Below are 20083 nucleotides of genomic sequence, written 5' to 3'. Positions count from 1 at the left end.
GAGTGAAATACAAAACATAATTAGAAGCTATTTTGAAAATCTATACTCCAACAAAACAGAAAACCTCAAAGACATCAACAAGTTTCTAGAGACATATGAATTACCTAAACTGAATGAGGAGGACATACACAACTTAAACAAATCAATTTCAAGCAATGAAATAGAAGAGGTCATCAAAAGCCTACCAACAAAGAAAAGTCCGGGACCAGATGGGTTCTCAGCCGAGTTCTACAAAACCTTTAAAGAAGAGCTCATTCCAATACTCCTCAAAGTATTCCACGAAATAGAAGAGGAGGGAACCCTCCCAAACTCATTCTATGAAGTCAATATCACCCTGATACCTAAAAAAGACAGAGTCACATCAAGGAAAGAAAATTTCAGACCAATATCCTTAATGAACATCGACGCAAAATTTCTCAACAAAATTTTAGCAAATCGCATACAAAAATATATTAAAAAGATAGTGCACCACGATCAACTGGGTTTTATCCCAGGGATGCAAGGTTGGTTCAACATCTGGAAATCAATACATGTCATTCACCGTATCAACAGACTTAAAGTTAAGAATCACATGATTATTTCAATAGATGCAGAAAAAGCATTCGGTAAAATACAGCATCCCTTCATGCTCAAAACAGTAGAAAAAATTGGGGTAGTGGGAACATTCCTTAACATTGTAAAGGCCATCTTTGCTAAGTCCATGGCCAATATCATTCTAAATGGTGAAAAACTGAAAGCATTCCCCCTAAAAACTGGAACAAGGCAGGGATGCCCTCTTTCACCACTTCTATTCAACATCGTCCTTGAGACTCTAGCCAGAGCAATTAGACAAACCAAAGGAATTAAAGGGATACGAATTGGAAAAGAAGAACTCAAACTATCCCTGTTCGCTGATGACATGATTATATATTTAGAGGAACCTGGAAATTCCACCAGAAAACTCTTAGAACTCATAAGTGAATTCAGTAAAGTAGCAGGTTACAAGATCAATGCTCATAAATCCAATGCATTTTTATGCATAAGTGATGAATCTTCAGAAAACGAAATTAGGAAAACTACCCCATTCACAATAGCATCAAAAAAAATAAAGTACTTGGGAATCAATCTCACAAAAGAGGTGAAAGACCTCTACAATGAGAACTACAGAACACTAAAGAAAGAAATTAAAGAAAACCTTAGAAGATGGAAAAATCTCCTATGTTCTTGGATAGGCAGAATTAATATTGTCAAAATGGCCATACTACCTAAAGTGCTATACAGAGTCAATGCAATTCCAATTAAAATCCCAATGATGTGCCTCACAGAAATAGAGCAAGCAATTATGAAATTCATCTGGAAGAATAAAAAACCCAGAATAGCTAAAGCAATCCTCAGTAGAAAGAGCGAAGCAGGGGGTATCACAATACCAGATCTTCAACTTTATTACAAAGCAATAGTAACAAAAACGGCATGGTATTGGTACCAAAATAGACAGGTAGATCAGTGGTACGGAATAGAGGACATGGACACAAACCCAAATAAATACAATTTTCTCATACTAGGCAAAGGTGTCAAAAATATGCAATGGAGAAAAGATAGTCTCTTCAACAAATGGTGCTGGGAAAACTGGAAAACCTTATGCAACAGAATGAAATTAAACCCCTATCTCTCACCCTGCACAAAACTCAACTCAAAATGGATCAAGGACCTTGGAATCAGACCAGAGACCCTGCATCTTATAGAAGAAAAAGTAGGTCCAAATCTTCAACTTGTTGGCTTAGGATCAGACTTCCTTAACAGGACTCCCATAGCACAAGAAATAAAAGCAAGAATCAACAAATGGGATAGATTCAAACTAAAAAGTTTTCTCTCAGCAAAGGAAACTATCAGTAATGTGAAGAGAGAGCCTGCAGAGTGAGAGAATATCTTTGCCACTCATACTTCAGATAGAGCGCTAATTTCCAGAATCTATAAAGAACTCAAAAAACTCTACAGCAAGAATACAAATAATCCAATCAACAAATGGGCTAAGGAAGTGAACAGACACTTCACAGAAGAATATCTACAAGCAATCAATAGATATATGAAAAAATGTTCAACATCTCTAGTAATAAGAGAAATGTAAATCAAAACTACCCTAAGATTTCATCTCACCCCAATTAGAATGGCGATTATCAAGAACACAAGCAACAACAGGTGTTGGCGAGGATGTGGGGAAAAAGGTACACTCATACATTGCTGGTGGGGGTTGCAAATTAGTGCAGCCACTCTGGAAAGCAGTATGGAGATTCCTCAGAAAGCTTGGAATGGAACCACCATTTGACCCAGCTATCCCATTCCTTGGCCTATACCCAAAGGACTTAAAATCAGCACACTACAGAGATACAGCCACATCAATGTTCATAGCTGCTCAATTCCCCATAGCCAGATTGTGGAACCAACCTAGATTCCCTTCAGTTGATGAATGGATAAAGAAACGGTGGCATATATATACAATGGAATATTACTCCACTATGAAGAATGATAAAAGTTATGGCATTTGCAGGCAAATGGATGAAATTGGAGAATATCATGCTAAGTGAGATAAGCCAATCTCAAAAAACTAAAGAACGAATGATCTCGCTGATAAGCAGATGAGGACATATAATGGGGGGTAGGAGGGGTTAGCGTTAGGGTTAGGGTTAGGTTTAGGGTTAGGGATAAGGAGGGTGGTAAGAATGGAGGAAGGAAGAACTGTATGGAGGGAAAAGAGGGGTGGGAGGGGTGGGAGGGGTGGGAGGAAGGGAAAAAATAACAGAATGAATCAAACAACATTGCCCTATGTAAATTTATGATTACACACACACACACAAAAAAGACAACATGGCAGGCTGCTCTGAGGGGCATCGCAGTAGGTCAGAGGACAGAGGAAAGGAGTGGCCACAGTGTTTATTATTTGAACAGTTTTACACTCACCTCTCTGGCGGCCTGTGGGCACATTTAGTTGTTACAAGTACAAAAGCAATGCCATTAAATAAGCCCCATAGCACTCCCTAATGGAAATCAGACTGCCGTGGACGCAGTGGGCGGTGCAGGAAGTCCCTCCACCCCTCAGTCTGAGTCCTCCCAGGCAAGGGTAGGTGGAGCCTGAGCCTGTAGAGGCCAAGTGCAGCCAGGGAGGGGCAGCAGGGTGGAGGACAGCCTCTTGCAAAACTTCCACATAGCAGGAGTGGTTTACATTACACCCTGCTGTGGTTGGGGGCTAGGGGTCTCCAGGTGTGGGTCTGTGCAAACCACCCACAAGAGACATGGGTGGGATCAAGAAGCTGGAACTCAGCCAGGTGCGGTGACTCACGCCTGTAATCCCAGAGACTCAGGAGGCTGAGGCAGGAAGACCTCCAGTTCAAAACCAGCCTCAGCAACTTGGCAAGACCCTGTCTCTAAATAAAATTTTTAAAGGGCTGGGGATGTGGCTCAGTGGTTAAGTGCCCCTGAGTTCAATCCCTGGTACAAAAAAAGAAAAGAAAGAAAAAGGAGGAGGAGGAGGAAGCGGAAGAGGAGGAGGAAGGGGGTGGGGAGGAGAAGGAAGAGAAGCAGCAGCAGCAACAGCTAGAACTCCGAGCAGAGGTGACCATGAGAACATGTGGTCCCTGGAACATGCAAACGCCCAGAGAGGTCATTAACCCTCCCCCTGGGGAGGCAGGATAGTGTGCTCCCAGCAACTTGAGCTAAATCCCAAGGGACGGCCGTCAGCACATGCTTAGAGATACAGATGGGTAGGCGAAGGAGAAAGCAGCTCCACACAGCAGGACCATGGCTTTCCCTTTTGCAGGGACACTGCATGGAGCTGACGGGTGTGGCACCTGCCTCAGGCCTTTGTTCCTGACTGAATTCTGCTTTCAGCGCTGCTGATTACTTCTGTATGTCATGGGAAGGTGGGAGGGGTGAAGCAGGAGGTGCCAGCTGTGGCCGTCACAGCCTCTGTATCCCCTCCTTTGTACCTTTCAAAGCCTTGCCTTGTCCAGGAACAGCTGAGGACCGTGCAGAAGAGCTCAGAATGGGCAGCAGTGACCCCAGCATGGTGGCACACACCAGTAATCCCAGCTACGCACCAGGCGAAGGCAGGAAAATCATACGTTCAAGGCCAATCTGAGCAACACAGAGAGACTCTGTCTCAAAATAAAATTTTAAAAAAGAACCAAGGATGTAGCTCAGTGGTAGAGCACTTGTTTAGCAAGTTCAAGGCCCTGGGTTCAATTCCCAGTACTGAGAACAAGAGAAGAAAAAGAATGGAAGTCAGGGGATTTCATCCCTCGTCACTGACAGACTGGTTTGGACCAAGGGAACAAAGCAGAGTGGCCACTCTCCAGTGGGCCAGCTTGATGATCAGAGTGTCTGCCTCAGAGGCCATCTGCCCCAGGATAGAGCACGGCCAAGCAGAGACCAGGGGAGCCCTGGGGAGGGAGGCCAGATGCCTGCCGATTCAAACTTCTCCAACCTTGTCCATGACCTGGGGGAGATGATTCTTAGCCCCATTTCACAGATGAGAACTTGAGGTCCCAGGTGAAGCCGTTTTCCAAGATCTCAAAACCAGTAAGTGGGGTGGCAGGACTGGAGTCGCCCCTCCCAGTTCAGGCTCACAGCCAAATGAAGGAGGCAGAGGATGACCCTGCCAGGCTGCCAGGTGGACTGTGATCCCTCTGCAGGTGTTTAGCCTGCTGGTTGTTGCTCACCTCTATTGAGTCCCTCCTTCCACCTGGAATGTTCTCCACTGCTCCGAACCCCACTCCACCTTCACCCTGCTGAGCTCTCCTCAACCTCTTCCCCCGCCTTCTCCAACCCCACTGTCTGCTGGGGGTACTGGCAACCCCATACTCCCTCCTCCCCCCCGCCTTAGACTGTTTATTTGTCTGTCGCCCCACCAAGCAGGGACAGCCACAGTGTCTTCCCTCCCTGCACCCTGAAATTATTGTTGCACAAAAAAGAAAATAGTATCAAATTCAACATAGAGACTATCTTTTCTTTCCAGCCAGTGCACTTGCAGGTGTCTAGAAAGGCAGATACGGCGGAAGCAGCTGGAATCTGCCCATCAGGCAGGGGCTCCTCAAATCCCCCATCCCTGAGCACTCCACACCTCCCATTCATTCAGTCCCTCAACAAACGTTTGTAAGAGCTTACTCCAACCTAGGCACCTGTGTCATGCCTGGCATGGGATCTCGCACATTGTCAGTCTTCTGTACTTATTGACTTTGAACTGAAGGAAAGAAAATTCACTCACATACCACTTATGGATGTGTCTCAACAACACGTACAATGGCAGGCAGGCCCGTAACATTACATCACCTAGTGACACTGTAGCATCTTGGTTTGTATAAGTAAATTCTGTGATGTTACACAATCGAAATCACCCAATGATCAAAATCACCCAATGATGTGTCTCTCAGAATGTGTCCCCCATCATCAACTGATGCATGACTGTGACAATGACAATCCTCCCTGACGGTATCGTTGGCCAGCCATAGGCTCCTGAAGGCCCCTCTCTGTGATCCTCTGAGGCAGGTGATCTTATTGCATTTCACAGGTAGGGGGTGAGAGGGGAAAAGTATAGAGAGAGCAAGAACCTGCATCACAGGGGCCACAGTGACCACTGGAGCAGGTGGGCCCCACAGAGCAGACCCCAGAGACCCTCACAAGTCACCTCCTCCAGGGGACCAGCAGCTGCCATCCTGTACCACCCTCAGACCCCTCCAGGGACTTGTGCCAGGCCCAGGCTCTGGCACCTGCTGCTGGGAAGAGCCTGCCCACAGGACAGGGGGACAGCTGTGAAACCGCAGACACAACTACTGGAGCCAGGCCTGAGTGCCAGTCAGCCCTGGAGCCTGACTCTTCCAGAAAATACGAGCCCTGCAGCTGTTCTCAGGCAACAGTTCAGGGCTCCTCTGTGAGCAGGTAAAACTCCCCCAGAGCTGACTTAATCTCTACTAATCAAACACGATGACTTGTTATTCTTGAGAGATGGAAATGCATTGACCTGGCCTCCCTGAACCAGGATCTGGGGAGGAAGAGAGCAGAGAGAGGGAGGAGAGAAAACAGGAATATTCCACAGAACCCATCGAGAAAACAATAAAAATAAAAAATGAGCAAAATCAACGCCTGTCCTTTCAACAATGCTATGGACTTATATTCCAAATCTGGATGGCAAGAGCAGACTCTGCAGTCTGAGGTTAAATTGGTGTGACCACAGCAAAAACAAGGAGACAGCCTCATGCACCTGGGGACGTCACCTGGCTACAGGTTGGGATGGGATAAGAGGGGCTCCTTCCACATGACTCAGACACCTGCCTGCCATGGCAGTGGGCTGGATCAGTCTCGGTCCCAGGGGAGTACGAGGGCTCCCTGCAGGGCCCAGCAGGGCAGGAATTCTGGGTCAGGCAGGTCTCTTACCTCTCAGTGTGCCAGGGTTGCTGTGCCAGCCACTCTGCCTCCTTAACTCCAGACTCACCTCCAACCCAAGACCAGCTTGCTGTCCAAGCAAGTCTTTTAGGAATGCTGACCCTCCCCGTCCCTTCCCTGTTCAGAGTCATCAACAATGTCCCTAAGTCTCCCAGTCCTTCAAAGTCCCCTTTCCTGTCATGGCCACATGCCATGACCCAACCACCTCTCCCCCACTGAATTTATAGAAAACCTGGGATCTCACCCTCAGAGTTGGTTCCCAGACTCGGGGAAGGAGTGTCTTACATTTTCCTGATCACCTTTTGCTCTGAATTCTACAAATGCTCAACTCCTGATCCCTCCTGTATTGGTCAGAATTCCTTAGGAGATGAGCAAAAGAAGCAACTTCACTTACATCAGGGAAGATTTACTGGAAATCTCTCTCACTAAAGGCAAAGGTAGGGCTGGCTTCAGGTCCAGCAGAAATCAGACCCCCAAAGGCCACCAGATCCTTCTCTCCCTTTGTTCTTTGATCTTTTCTGTGTAGAGGCTCACACTAGAGAGACACAGGGAGTCTCTCTAGTTCTCCATCAGAGAACAGGTTCTCTCTTTGAAGTAAAGATTAAAAATCAGGGGAGGATTTGATTGGGTGGTTTCAGATCAGTTGTCCATTCCTGTATTGACTAACTGTGATCAGCACAGTGGGTCCAGCTCCATCAATTGCATTGGGCAAATTCATAGCAGCCAACTGCCAATCAAATCATCGAGTTGGATTCGGCACTCCCAAGGAGGCAGAATTAATTCCTAAGAGGCAGGATAATCTTGGGTATTACACTACCCATGAATCTCCAGAGAACCAAGTGCATAACAGAGGTAGCCATCTGTCTGTCTATCTATCTATCTAGTATTGGAATTTCACAGGGGAGTCAGGCTGATAGCGCATGTTTGTAATCCCAGCAACTGGGGAGGCTAAGGAAGGAGAATCATAAATTTGAGGGCAGCCTTGGCAAATTAGCAAGACCCTGTCCCAAAAACAATGGGGGAGAGGGAACTGGGGGTATAGCTCAATGGTAGAGCACCCCTGAGTTCAATCCCCAGCATTGCACTCACAAAAAAATTCCCCATGGGGGAAAGAGGGCAATCAAAAAAACAAATAGCTAAAAAGATTTTGTCTTAGTCCATTCTCTGTTGCTATAACCAAAACAAACAAACAAACCTGAGACCAAGCAATTTTTAAAGAAAAGAGGTTTATTTCATTAACAGTTCTGCAGGCTGGGAAGTTCAAGGGCATGGTTCCAGTATCTAGAGAGGAAACATGGCAGAAGACATTGCACAATGAGACAGAGCAAACACTTTTACAACAAAGCCACCCTGCAATAACCCATGAATTCACAAATGGGTTCATCCCTGCCTTCATGACCCCATCACCTCCCAAAGGTCCAGCCTCCCAACACTGCCTCACTGGGGACCAAGTTCCCAGTACTCGAAATTTGGGAGAAACATTCAAACCACAGCAGGGCTCTGTATGGGAATGATGGGGGAGGGGGCTGTGAAATCCTAGAAGATGGAGCACTTCTCAGAAGGACAGCACCATTCTGGGACCAAACAGCACCCAGTCCCGCCTCCCACTTCCTGCCACTACTGACCTCTCCCAACCCTTTATCCACACACCACCACAGCGCCTCTTCCTGGTTCCCCCAGTACCACTGATACAGCCTGCTATGCATTGTGAACTCTCTGAAGATGGGGACAGCAAAAGATAATGACAGCACCGTTGCTAGCGTTCATCTCATCACCATTTGCCACCACCCGTCCCTCCTGGCACTTGGCCTACATCCACAGTCTTTGCCTCCCTCCTTCTCCTTTCTAGAGCCCAGACCCTAGCCCTCTGCCCCTCCTCTGGCTTTGGATGCCAAACTCTTCCAGTGCTTTCCACTGCTTGACCTTACAGAGCAAGCTGGGAAAAGTGGAGAAGACAGTCCAGAGGAAACCCCAGAGGCTCAGGGCTGTTGTTTTTCACTTTTGTTTTTAACAGATTTCATGTGTAGGGGCAAACCCAGACCTCTCCTCAGAGGCTCCCCGGAGGGGAGACGAGGTTCCTATGGAGCTGTTCCTATGGAGCGGTGTGTAAAGGAAGTTCTCCCAGGAGAATTTGGTAAAGGGGGGAAACAGGGCAGAGTACAGAAAGATCCCAGCCTGGCCTGGTCCCTCGGGGAACTCTCAGTTTGTCCCACCTCCAGGCAAAGAAGCACAAATCAGTGGCTGCTCAGGATGCCCCTGGGGAGCTGGGAGGACATAAATTAGTGAGTACTTAGAGATCCCAACTGTGCAAAAAGTAATTCGAGGTTCCTGAGAGCCTCTCTCTCTCCAAAGACAGTTCTAGGTTGGGGAGGGTATTTATTTGCAAAGGAAAGCCAGGTCAAGGACTGGCTAAGGACTCAATGTTCATGTTCTTCTAAAATTCATAGTGAGCTCTAATCTCCAGTGTGATGGTATCTGGAGGTAGGGCCTTTGGGAGGTATTTAGGCTTAGATGAGGACATAAGCATAGAGCCCCAAGGTGGGATTGGTACCCTTATAACACAAGGAAGAGACCAGGACCCGCCCTGCCTTGGGAGGACACAGCACGTAGACTGCTGTCTACAAACCAAGAGGACCCTCGGAGCACTGCCTCATCTTGGATTTCCCGGCCTCTAGAAGAGTAAGAAATAAAGTCTGTTACTTAAGCTACCCAGGGTATGGTATTTTGTCATAGCAGTCAAGCTGATAAGACAGGCACACAGACTGCTCTGCACAGGGAGGGATGTGGGCTGTGCAGGGCAGCACTGGGCACATAGACACTCCTGTAGCTGCAGAGAATCACACTTCTTCCAGCCTGTCTCGGTCTCTCTGGGCCCTACACTATCTCCTCCAGGGCCAGGTCCCTATTTGAGCCATCCTGCACCCACCCAGTTCCTTGCTTCCTTTGGCTGGGGTAGAAGCCCCTCTTGTCCATTGGTCTAAGCCCTTCAAGGTGCTCTGTAGCACCTTCCCCAGGAAGTCCCCTCCTGCACCCCCTCAGATTGCAGCAGCACTGGACTTGTCTCACCTCCCATCACAGATGCCTATACCCAGTTCTTCTAGATTTCTCGGCATCCCTTCCTTTCCCTTCCCGTTCCCCCTGCAGGCTGTGAGGTTGGCCTTAAGGGCACAGCCTTTGCTCTCGCTGTGAGACAGCCCAAAGAGATGATCCACAAGTATGCTCAACAGAACTGTCTGACCTGTGCTGGCTCGTCAACTCCTTCTGGGCTCGCCCATCCCTCCAAGTCCTGCTGAGCCCCATACCTCTTATGGGGAGCCCTCTCTGTCTAAGCCTATGTGTCTGGGGTTAGTAGAGCTATTTCCCGTCCCAGGACTTGAGATGGGGTTTCCACCCTGTCACTTCCGAAAGTAGGAGTAGTTCTGGTCAGGTCTTCCACAAAGATTCCCCTGCACCAAGCTCTGTGCCAAAGAAGCGGGGAAGAAAAACAAGTGATGCAGAAGACAGGGCACACCTCTACTCATCCATGGTGGACAGGAGGGCAACCTCAGAGCAGGCCAAACTGGTAAGACTCCAGCCAGTGGGACTTCAGAGCAGAGATGGAACCCCGAGCAGTCAAGAAGGCTGCCTGGGCATGGCGCACACCTGTGATTCCAGTGGATGGAGGGTGATGGGGGGGTCTGAGGCAGGAGGATCAAGTGTTCAAAGCCAGCCTCAGCAACTTAGCAAGGCCCAAAGCAACTCAGCTACTCAGCAAGACCCTGTCTCCAAAACAGAAGAAAAAAAAAAAAAAAAAGGCTAGGGACATGGCTCAGTGGATAAATGCCCCTGGGTTCAATTCCTGTTGCAAAATTTAAAAAAATTTTTTTTAAATTAGGTTCTTGAACTTGGGCTCAGTTCTCCAAGGCCTCTACCACCCTGGTGGCACCTCCCCACACCTAATCGCATTCCTGAAATGCTTGCCTCTCCATCCTAGCAACTGATGCTTAAGCATTTAAACTCCTGCACCACCCACCTGTCAGGAGCCCTCCTGAGGTTCTGAGGCTGCTTTATGGTGCTGGAAGCCTTACCCCTGTCCCCAGCACTTTCCCCTGGCCGGTCCCAAGCAATGGGTTTGGGAATCTCTGGGTGGCCCTGGCATTGCTGCTTTCACTGTCACTGCTTTGGATTTTTGTTTCATCATTGTTTCGAATTTTATTAGGATATCATTTCAAAGGTGTAGAAAAGCTGGAGAATGATCCAAATCATATTCATATACCTTTTGCCCAGATTTACCAGTAATTTATAATCAGTTCCATTTACTTTCTTATCCTTCCTATGCCTCTTTCTGCGTGTGTATTTCTGAACCATTGAAAAATAAGTTAAAACTTGATTCTCATTTAACCCTAATTGTGTATTTTCCTAATATCAAGAACACGCTCTTACCTACCCACAGTGCAGTTATCAAAATCAGGAAGTGCTACATCATCTGTACAGTCCTATTATTTAACCTGGCAGCTAGGTCCAAGTCATGGTTGTCCCGCTAGGCTCAGAGCTCACCAGATACGTGGTATCTTCCTGCAGCACTGGGAAGTGCTGGTCCAGAGGACACAGGGGCATCCCCCTCTGCTCTCAGGCAGGGACATCAGTCGTCAGTCGGAGGTCCCTTTCCCTCTCCCTGGGCTGGGAGCTACTGCCCTGTCGGTGCTGGCCGGCAGACAAAAGCCATTACCTTGCTCTGCGGGCAGTTGGGGAGTTGGGTCCCCTGGCTGTCAGGGCAGGAGCCACTGCCCAGCTCCAGCTATAAATAACCCAGAGGGAGCAGGGCCGTGGGGCGGAGCCACCCCTGCCCTGAGGGGAGGCGGTGGAGCATGCCCCCAGTGCCCCGGGCCTTACCTCGGCCTCCAGGGGCGGGAGCAGAGGGACAGGCCTTGGGAGGGGCCAGCTGGGGCAGGATCTGCTGTGCTGAAGCTAGCAGGCGCGCTGGTCCCTTGTCCCTAGGCGTGGCATGGGGGGTCCCCAGGGGCTGCCGGGTCTCCTCAGTGCTCCACAGCCCCTCCTCTACCTGCTCTGCCTGCTCTCTCTGCTCCAGGTAAGTGACAGGAGTGGTGGGCACGATGGTGGACTCAGGAGCTAAGCTCTGCACTCTTCCTACTGGGGTGAGGGAGATCTCAAGGTGTGGTGACTGGGTTGCTCTTGGCGATCCCTGTGTCCCAAGACAGGATGGAGATCTCAGGCAGGGTGAGGGGGCAGGTGGAAGGAAAATAAAACTAACTAGCTCGGACAAGACAAGGAGGCCCTTGTGAATGAGCAGAGGGGTCTGGGGCCACACTCCAGTGACCAGGACCTGTCCTTAAGACAAGAAATTCTCTGTCCACAGCCCCTTCTCTTCACTCCCCATGAATACTTCCGCCACTTCCTCTGCAGGACACTTGACTTCCTTTTCCACCCTAGTTCTGGCCCTTTCCCCCAGTAGACCACCAGAGCGCTGCCTCCCACCCACCCACAGCTGCCTTGTCCCCAAATGAGCCAGGGACAAAGGGGCAGAAGAAATCCATCCTGTCTGAGGGGTTCTTAAGACTCTGGGCTTTCCCCACCCCCACCTCCACCTTCTGGCCAGAGTCAGGGTCAGCTGGAGGGAGCTGGGGTGAAAGGATAGAGAGAGCTAGAAAAAAGGAGCTGAGGAAGTTGGGGTGGTGAGATTAGGAGGGAGGGATTCCCAGAAACATGCAGGAGGAATCTCTTCCCGTTCACAGATGGGGAAACTGAGTATCAGAGAGGTCCCTAGGCACTTTTCATGAAGAAGAACTATAACATTAAAATGGCACAGAGGACAAAGAGGGACAGAGCCAGACAGGAAGTCAGGAGGTCCACTCCTGTCCTGACTCCACCATGAACCAGCTTCAGGGGCCGTGTCCTGGCTCTCAATGTCCCTATATGTGTAAGGAGAACTTATTCACTCAACATCGGGTAGTGAACACCTGCTGATTGTTGAAAGTGGCTTTGCCTACAAACCCATTCAAATTATTTCTTTGCCCCTAAATATGTGACCTTGGACAGGCCACTCAGACTTTCCAAGCCTCGGTTTTCTCATCAGTAAAATGAGGATGACATCGGTGCTTCCTGAACAGGGCTAGTTGAGGAATAGTTGAGATAATGCAAGTGAAGCATTTGGCACTGAGCTTGGCGTGGAGTAGGCACCAGGACACACTGGCTGTGGTGTTGTGTCTGACACAAAGACACCAGAGGCTTTGTCCTCCTGAGGGCCTGGCCAGTGCTGGGAGTGGTGTACCATGCTGAGGTGTGGTCAGTGTCCCCATGGGCCTGCCATCCATCCATTTCTTTCTCTCTTTCTTTTCTTTTTTCTTTCTTTTTTTCCACAGTGCTAACTACTAGGGATTGGCCTCATGGCCTCATACATGCTAGGCAAGTACTTGACTGAGCTAACCCCCAGCCCTTTCAAATTTGCTTTAGAGACAGTGTCTAGCTAAATTGCCCAGGATAACTTCAAATTGGTAATCCTACTTCAGCCTCCTGAGAAGCTGGTATTACGGGCATGCGCCCCTCTCTGTCAGGCCCTTTGAATGATATTGCAGACTGTATTTGGAGCAGAAGGAGATTGTGGAGTGAGGTTCGCCATTTACCCTTATACCCTCAGAGGCCACACTCTAGTGACCAGGACCTGTCTTAGGGGCTGGAGTCTTCAGAGAAACTGAGGCAGTCCTAAGACCTCCCTTCAAACCCCATTCTTGTGATCAAGTCAGAAAGATCGAGTCAGACATGTCGCTCAGAGCAACAGGCATGAGTTTTTTGAAGGGATAGCAAAAGGGAAAGAGGACACTCTCAAGGGGCACTCTCAGAAAAGACAGAGATGGTGTGCCTCTCCTGAACTCCAGTTTTACTGGGGATCCCAGAGAAGTTTCCAGAGAGTCCCACCCAAGTCCACCTCAACTGACAGCAAGATGACATCAGACTTTCAGGTCCCCACTGCCATGACAACTCTAGGCCACTTTGGCTCATGCTGAGTGCTTCTAATTGGATTCTTAACCATAAATTCTTACAGACTTTTATGGTTTGGAGGAATTATTCTTATCTCCCTGAGTTTCGGGATCTGATCTTTAGGGTAACTTGGGTTCCTTTCATCGACATTATTTGGGACCTGCATTTCTCCTGCAGTTAATAGGTGATTTGAGGAAATGTGACATATCCTGTCTACTTAAGCCAGGCAGGGCAGCAGGGAAATTGCTTCTTGGAAAAGAAAGCATGTGGGGGTCAGCATGGTGGGCCCATTTTATAGAATTATTCCTGCCATTTTCATCTGTCTGTCTCCATCACCGTGAGAGCCAGGGTCCAGAGAAGGGGGCTATGCTGGCAGCTGCCCAAGTTTGTTAGACAGGAAGAGCTTCCATTCACTGCTTCAGAGCCCAGCCTGGTGGAGGGTGTGAGGAAGGGTGCCCTGGGTCGGAGATGTCAGAAGTGGAGACCTCAGAGGCGACTGTGAGTTCAGAGTCAGCCAGGCCCTGCCCCCACCTCTCCTGATGACCCCAGACTGAGATAGAAACTAGTTCCTTGCCCAAAGTTACTCAGCATGTAACCAGCTGGCGAGAAACTACACCTTGGTTTCGCTGCCCAAAGCCCAGCCTTCCTCACTCTGGGCCTTTGTGGTAATAGGATTTATTTCTGGGTCCTTGGCCAAGTATTCTGAGATTTCTGCTCGCTGGGAAATGAGAACCTGAGATCCGGAACAGGCAGTGGGCGGGTGGGGGGATGGTTGCAGCCCAGGGGAGCCTGGCTCCCAGCCTTCTCACTCATTCAACCTGCATTTAACAAGGACTTCACACTTCAGGGAAGCAGGCTACAAAAGCCCACCCAAGGCTCCTGCCCTTTTGGAGTTCTGACCCAGAAGGAGACCTGGCAGGAAGAATAACAAGGAAATACTGTGTGTTTACAGACTGGAAATTGGATCTAAGAAAAAGTGAATAAAGGTGTGAGAACCCTGACAGGAGTCTGGTGGGAGGCGACAGGTCCAGCAGGAGTGAGAGGAGCTGTTGTTGAGGTGACTGGGGAGAGCGAGCAGGGGGGGGCGCATCAGAAATGTAGCCCTGGGGCATGCAAAGCTCTCTAAGCCAGGGAGGGGCCTGGTCTGATTTGCACTGTAGAAGTTCCCGCTGGTGACAGTGAGAGGAGAGGACACCCTAGCCCAGATCACACCCCGACAGCTTGGAGAAATCCACCAAGTCTTGACTCTGGTACTCCTGGTTTCCCCAGAGGCTTTGGGGGCTGCTTGGAGAGGGCACTATAACCATGCTCTGTGATGTTGGCCGGGTGCTGTGCTAAGTCTTCCTCAAACCCAGGAGAGGTTATCTGCAGACTGGAAATGGAGGTTGCAATGCAGATGAAATGCCCCAGGTCTAAAATGTATTAAGCAAAATGTGTTTTGGGGTGTTGGATTTTCAGATTAGAGATGCTCAAAGTCCAACTATTCCAAAATCCAGAAAAACTTCAACATCCAAAATTCTTCTGGTCCCAAGCATTTCAGATAAGGGGTACTCAGCCTGGATACCCAAAGCCCTGAGTCTAATCCTTCCAGCAACTTGCCCACCCCTCTGTGGAGGCCCCAGGAGCCTATCAACCTCTCATTCAGCCCCTCACCTTTGGATAGGAATCCCCTCCCAGGGTCTCTTACCCCAGGGCCTGGCTTCTGATGGGGCCACATGCCCCAGAAGGCTCGGCAAAGAAAGAATACAGGGACGTCCTGGCAGTCTCTGGCAGCCCCAGGAACCTGGACCCTCTGGACAGCCTAGCTCCAAGTCCAAGGCCTTGCATGCCCCACCCTCCCCCTAGCACTCAGGCAGACCTGCAGGGCCTGGGGCTCAGGGGCCCTTTGCCAGAGCAGATTTCATCTAATGATTTTTTCCCAAAATTCAACTCCCTCCTGAGTGTTTTCTAACATAATCAGCCAATTTAGTCTCTGTTTTTGTCGTTTTGTTGATGTTTAAGTTTTTTTTTTTTTCTTTAATTTGTCTGAGGGCACTGCCTACTTACTTCTGTATTCTCGGAAGTCTCAAATTTGCCGAGGTTTACAAATGATGGGACTATTCTGCATCCTCTTCGCTGACATTTTGTACTTTATCTAATTGCAAACATTTTAAGCCCTCCTCAGCCGGATTGTCTAAAGTCACTTTATTCAGAATTCTAATTTTTTAAGATGTCATTTCCAATCTGCAGGAAAAGGGAAAGGCTAGCTCAATCAGATCAACTTATTTTATTTATTTTACTGAATGGCTGACACAAGCAGGTCACTGACATGCATCATCCCCATTTTTCAGAAGAGGAAGCTGAGGTGAGGTCCCTGTGCCCAATGTCACTGGCTGGTAAAGGGCAAGACCAGGACTCCAATCAGGCAGCCTGACTCCAGAATCTCTTCCCTTAACAAAAATTTAATTTCAATATTAGGCTATTTTTAGACCATTCAGACAGAAGCCAAAACAAACCCAGGAGTAACTGTTAGGCAAACTGGATGTCAGATGAGCTGATCATGAAGGAGATTGTTTTAGCCTAGGTGAGTTGTTGAGGACCTCCTGATGGCCAGTCTCCACCCTTCTTCCCTTTCTGGGCCCAGATATGGGAGAGGGACAGAGAAGAGAGGAAGGGTCATTGGCTTTCAGAGAGAAAGAGAAGAGCAGAATAAGAAGAGGCCTAGAAGCTTCTCCAGGAGCCTTGGAGGCTGATGGAATTGGAAGGAGTGGGCCATCCTGGGAAGAGGCACCTGCCCAAGAAATGACACAGGGGTGGGAAATCTCCTGGAATCTTGGGGTCTTCACTCCAGGTTCCACATCCTATAAGTTAGAGCATCTAAATTCTCCCCTTCATGGGAACCAGCCCAGATGCTTTAGAAAATAATCTTCTACTTCCTCTACACGACTTCCTTCTGGGGCCTCCCCTCTCCTCAGCCAGGCTCAGCTCTCTGGCTGCCTCCTCTGTGTTTCTGCCTCCCTACTCTCTCTCCTCCATGCCTCTTCCCCTCTCGTCCCTCCCCCCATCTCACTCCCCTTCCTCCCTTTTCCTCCCCGCCATCGTTTTTCTCCTCCTTCTTTCTCTTATCCTCTCCTGACTGTGTCCTAACTGAGCTCAATCTCAGTGAAAGCCTTTGAATGAGGAACCCTCTCCCTCCAGTGAGTCCTTCCCTGACCTTGGGGAGCGGAGGAAGGAGCAGGGAGGGCTCATCCCCATTCCCTCTGTCACTGGCAGCCTGGTCCCAGGACTGTGGTCCCGTAAATCTCCCTAGCTTAGACCAAGTGCTATATTTAGACAGAAGTTTGTTGCCAGGCCCAGGAAGGAACACTAGGCTGGGCCAGACCCACTGGCTCCTGTGAGGTGGCACCTTGGGGGCCCGTCTGGCCCCTGGTACACAGGTTCTGCCTGAACAGGGCCCAAGGTAGAGGAAGAGCAACCAGAATCTGGCCTGCTGCCTTCTCCTGCTCCCTGCCAGGGCCTCCCCTCTCCTCTTCTAAGGCAAGGGGCTCCCATTCCAGGCACACAGGGGCCAGAACCAGGAAGCAGAGAGAGGAGAGAAAGAGAGAGAGAGATTTCCTCACCACATCAAAATATAAACCCCACAGGCCTGCCCCCAGTGACCTACTTCCTCCAGCCACACCCTATGTGTCTACAGTCGCCACCCAGTTAATCCATATCAGTGGATTAATCCACTGATTAGGTTAAGGTTCTCATAAACCAATCAGTTCACCTCTAAACCTTCTTACATTGTCTCACACATGAGTTTTGGGGGGACACCTCATATCTAAACCATAACATCCCTTTCTGGGGGCTGGGGTGTCTCTACCTGGCTGAGGAGACCATGGTCTCATTCATCCATTCAGTTGGTCAGTCAACAAACATTTGTTGAAACCTGATATGTGCCAGGCTCCAAGCTGGGAATGGACACAGATAAGGACCCTGGGCTACAATCAGATTCATGGGGCAGAGACAGGGTTGGAGGTTGGGCTCTGACCCTGGGACAGCAAAGAGCCACTCAGTACCAAAGTCTAAGACGCCCCCATCAGAATAGAGAATACTGGCAAAAGGAAGTCCTCTGATCCTTCTCGGCACGCTCACACTCTGACACCAGCAGTTCTCCCATTTCCTGGGGCACCGATGGCACCTACCATCCAGTTTGACCTGACACTATCTAGCCCAGGTAGTGCAGACCCTCCGCCAAGCTGCTGCCTCCTCAGGCACCAATTGCAAGTCCTTTGGGCTACAGATCAGAGGCTCCCACCATCCCTCTTCAGGTCCAATAATGGGTAAAAGAGCTCACAGAACCCAGGGGAATATTTACTCACATTTCCCAGTTTATTCTAAAGGACATAACAAAGGATACAAATGAAGAGATACACAGGGAGGGCACGGAGCTGCCCTGCCCCTTTCTGGGATTGCCACCTCCATGTGTTTATGAAACAGGAGCTCTCCAAATCTCATCTTTTAGAAATTTTACAGAGGTTTTATTACATAGGCATGATCGATTACTAGCTTAGTCTCCAGCCCCTCCCTCTCCCTCAGGGGCAGAGCCTGAAAGTTCCAGGCTTCTAATCACCACTTTGGTTCTGCATGACAGCTCCATCCAGGAGCCCTCCAAGAGCTGCCTCATTGGAAGGAAAGACGCACCCATCACTCAGGAAATGACAAGGGTTTCAGGACCCCTTTGTCAAGTACTGGGGACTAAGAAATAGATATTGCTTCTTATATCCCAGTATCATAATGGGACTTACTGGGGCCTTAGAGGTTACAGAATCCAAAGTTCTCATCTCTCCTGTGCATGATCCTGCCCAGCTTGCTAGCTCTGCATCATGTGTCCCAGAGCTCTACCTATAAGCTCCCCACGTCAACCCCACCCTCTGCTCCTCCCTGTAAGAGGGGTGTTTTCTTGTGGTCTCCTGAATACCACTGCCACCCCATTTGGGGCTGGGGTCCTGTGTTAGTGTTCCATCACTGTAATAAAATACCTGAGATAAACAACTTATAAAAAGGAAAGGTTTCTTTTGCTTCAGGGTTTTGGAGGTTTCAGTCAATGGCCAGCTGGTTCCATTGCCTTTGGGCCTGCACTGAGGGAGAACATCGTAGTGGGATCATGTGGCAGAGGAGGACTAATCACCTGATGATGACCAGGATGCCAAAAGAGACAGGAAGGGACTGGGATCCACTCTCCTCTTCCAGGTCATGCTCCAATGACCTAACTTCCTTCCACTAGGCTCCACCTCTTAAAGGTCCCACTACCTCCCAGTAGTGCCACAGGCTGAGGAACAAGCCTTCAGCCTGTGGGCCTTTGAGGGACACTTAGCCTAACCATAGCAGAGCTTCTCACGCTCCACCCTTCACTATCTCACCCAAGACTAGCAATTCCTATTATATCAGACCAGTCTATACCCTACCCTGTCTGGACTCAAATCCTGCCTTTGCCCCTTACTGCTGTGTGGCCTTAGAAGATGGCTTCACCTCTCTGAGCCTCCATTGCTTCGTCTTCAAAATGGAGTTATTTACATCTCCCTCCGAGGCTGTGCAGAAGAATAAACGAGCTGTTTTCTGTAAAGCATGTAGAGCTGTGTCTAGAACACAGGAAGCATCAACTCTACATAAAGGTGCAACCCCTTCCCTCCCCACTCTCTCCTCCTCCCGTGGCACCTCCTGTGCCCACTCAGCTCCTGCCCATGGGGTCACTCTCTCCTCTCTTACCCTCCATCCTGCCTGCAGCCAGAGTTCTCCCCTCCTTTTGGACTCGGCTCCAATGTCCCGTCCTCCAGGAAGCCTTCCTGGTCCTCCTCACACACTGCACAAGGCTAAGGACTGAGCTCCTAAGTGGGTGGATGCTGTGTCTTCAGGGGCCCACTGGACAGCAGGGGTGCCCAGGACCTGCGGAGGTCCATACTGGCCTGAGCACTAGGGAAGGAGAAGCACAGAGTCTCTAGGAAACCTTTCCAGAGGGGAAGGGCTTAAACTAGGCCAGGGGGTGCCCCACAATGGGGCTTTGTCCCCATCTCTGAGCTCTCTAAGGAGACCTTGACAAGAGTCACCATTCAGCCAAGGCCTTCTGTATGCCACTTTCTTGACATACAGTAATGTGATGCACACAGTAATTCTACAGGGTTTGTATTATCCCCATTTTAAAGATGAGGTGATTAAGGCCCAGACAAGTTAAGTAGATTTTCCAGGGCCACACAGCTAGGAAGCAGCAGGAATCTCTGCACTCTATACCCCCTGAGAGCTCAACTCACAGGTCATGCAGTGGGACTATTCATGACATGTCTCTGCCTTTCCCTGGCCCACCAGATCGTGCTTTCTGTGGGGACATGATCCAGTGGGCCTCTCCCCCGCCCTGCCTACTCATCTCCACCACCACCAGGGACTCTGTTCAAAATAGGCACTTGAAGGTTATTTTGAACACTTGTTCAAAGGCATTTGTGGGTTTGTACTGAGTCAAATCCACCCAACCAGCCCCTGAAAGAGAACAAACATCTGTGACTGTGCCAACTTTTTGGACCAGGGGAGAAGTTCTAGGTGATGGAGGCAAGATCTGGGAGTTATTCCAGAATGCTCTTCTGATCTGTTCATCCGTTTGCCCAGGCTGGAACGGCAGGCAGCAGATGTCAAGCACGGTGACCCACACAAGCTGCTTTGCTCAGCAAGGAGACTCGGCCACAAC

At 49.4% G+C, this 20083-nt stretch overlaps 1 protein-coding gene and 1 long non-coding RNA gene across 3 annotated transcripts in view; one reads left to right on the top strand and one right to left on the bottom strand.

Annotated features, from left to right (window-relative positions):
• Positions 1-7632: 7632 nt before the first annotated feature.
• On the bottom strand, positions 7633-10117 carry LOC306667031. The gene is made up of 3 exons (XR_013765433.1): positions 9923-10117; positions 8963-9082; positions 7633-7692 (listed from the first exon to the last, which is right to left on the bottom strand). It is a non-coding gene; the product is annotated as an uncharacterized lncRNA (long non-coding RNA).
• Positions 10118-11200: 1083 nt separating this feature from the next.
• Positions 11201-20083, top strand: part of CRHR2 (corticotropin releasing hormone receptor 2) — a 47060-nt gene continuing 38177 nt past the window's right edge. Inside the window, exon 1 of one of the 2 annotated variants that reach the window (XM_079150587.1) lies at positions 11201-11479. In XM_079150587.1, the coding sequence (XP_079006713.1) occupies positions 11396-11479 (84 nt within the window). In that variant the 5' untranslated portion in view covers positions 11201-11395. The remainder of the gene's footprint in view (positions 11480-20083) is intronic. The other variant, XM_079150586.1, reaches the window with a different exon arrangement.

This window comes from Sciurus vulgaris, assembly GCF_902686455.1.
Source record: "Sciurus vulgaris genome assembly, chromosome: 8".
Classification (NCBI taxonomy): Eukaryota; Metazoa; Chordata; class Mammalia; order Rodentia; family Sciuridae; genus Sciurus; species Sciurus vulgaris.
The sequence above is the reverse complement of the archived record's forward strand: the minus strand, read 5'-3'. Positions and strand labels throughout refer to the sequence as shown.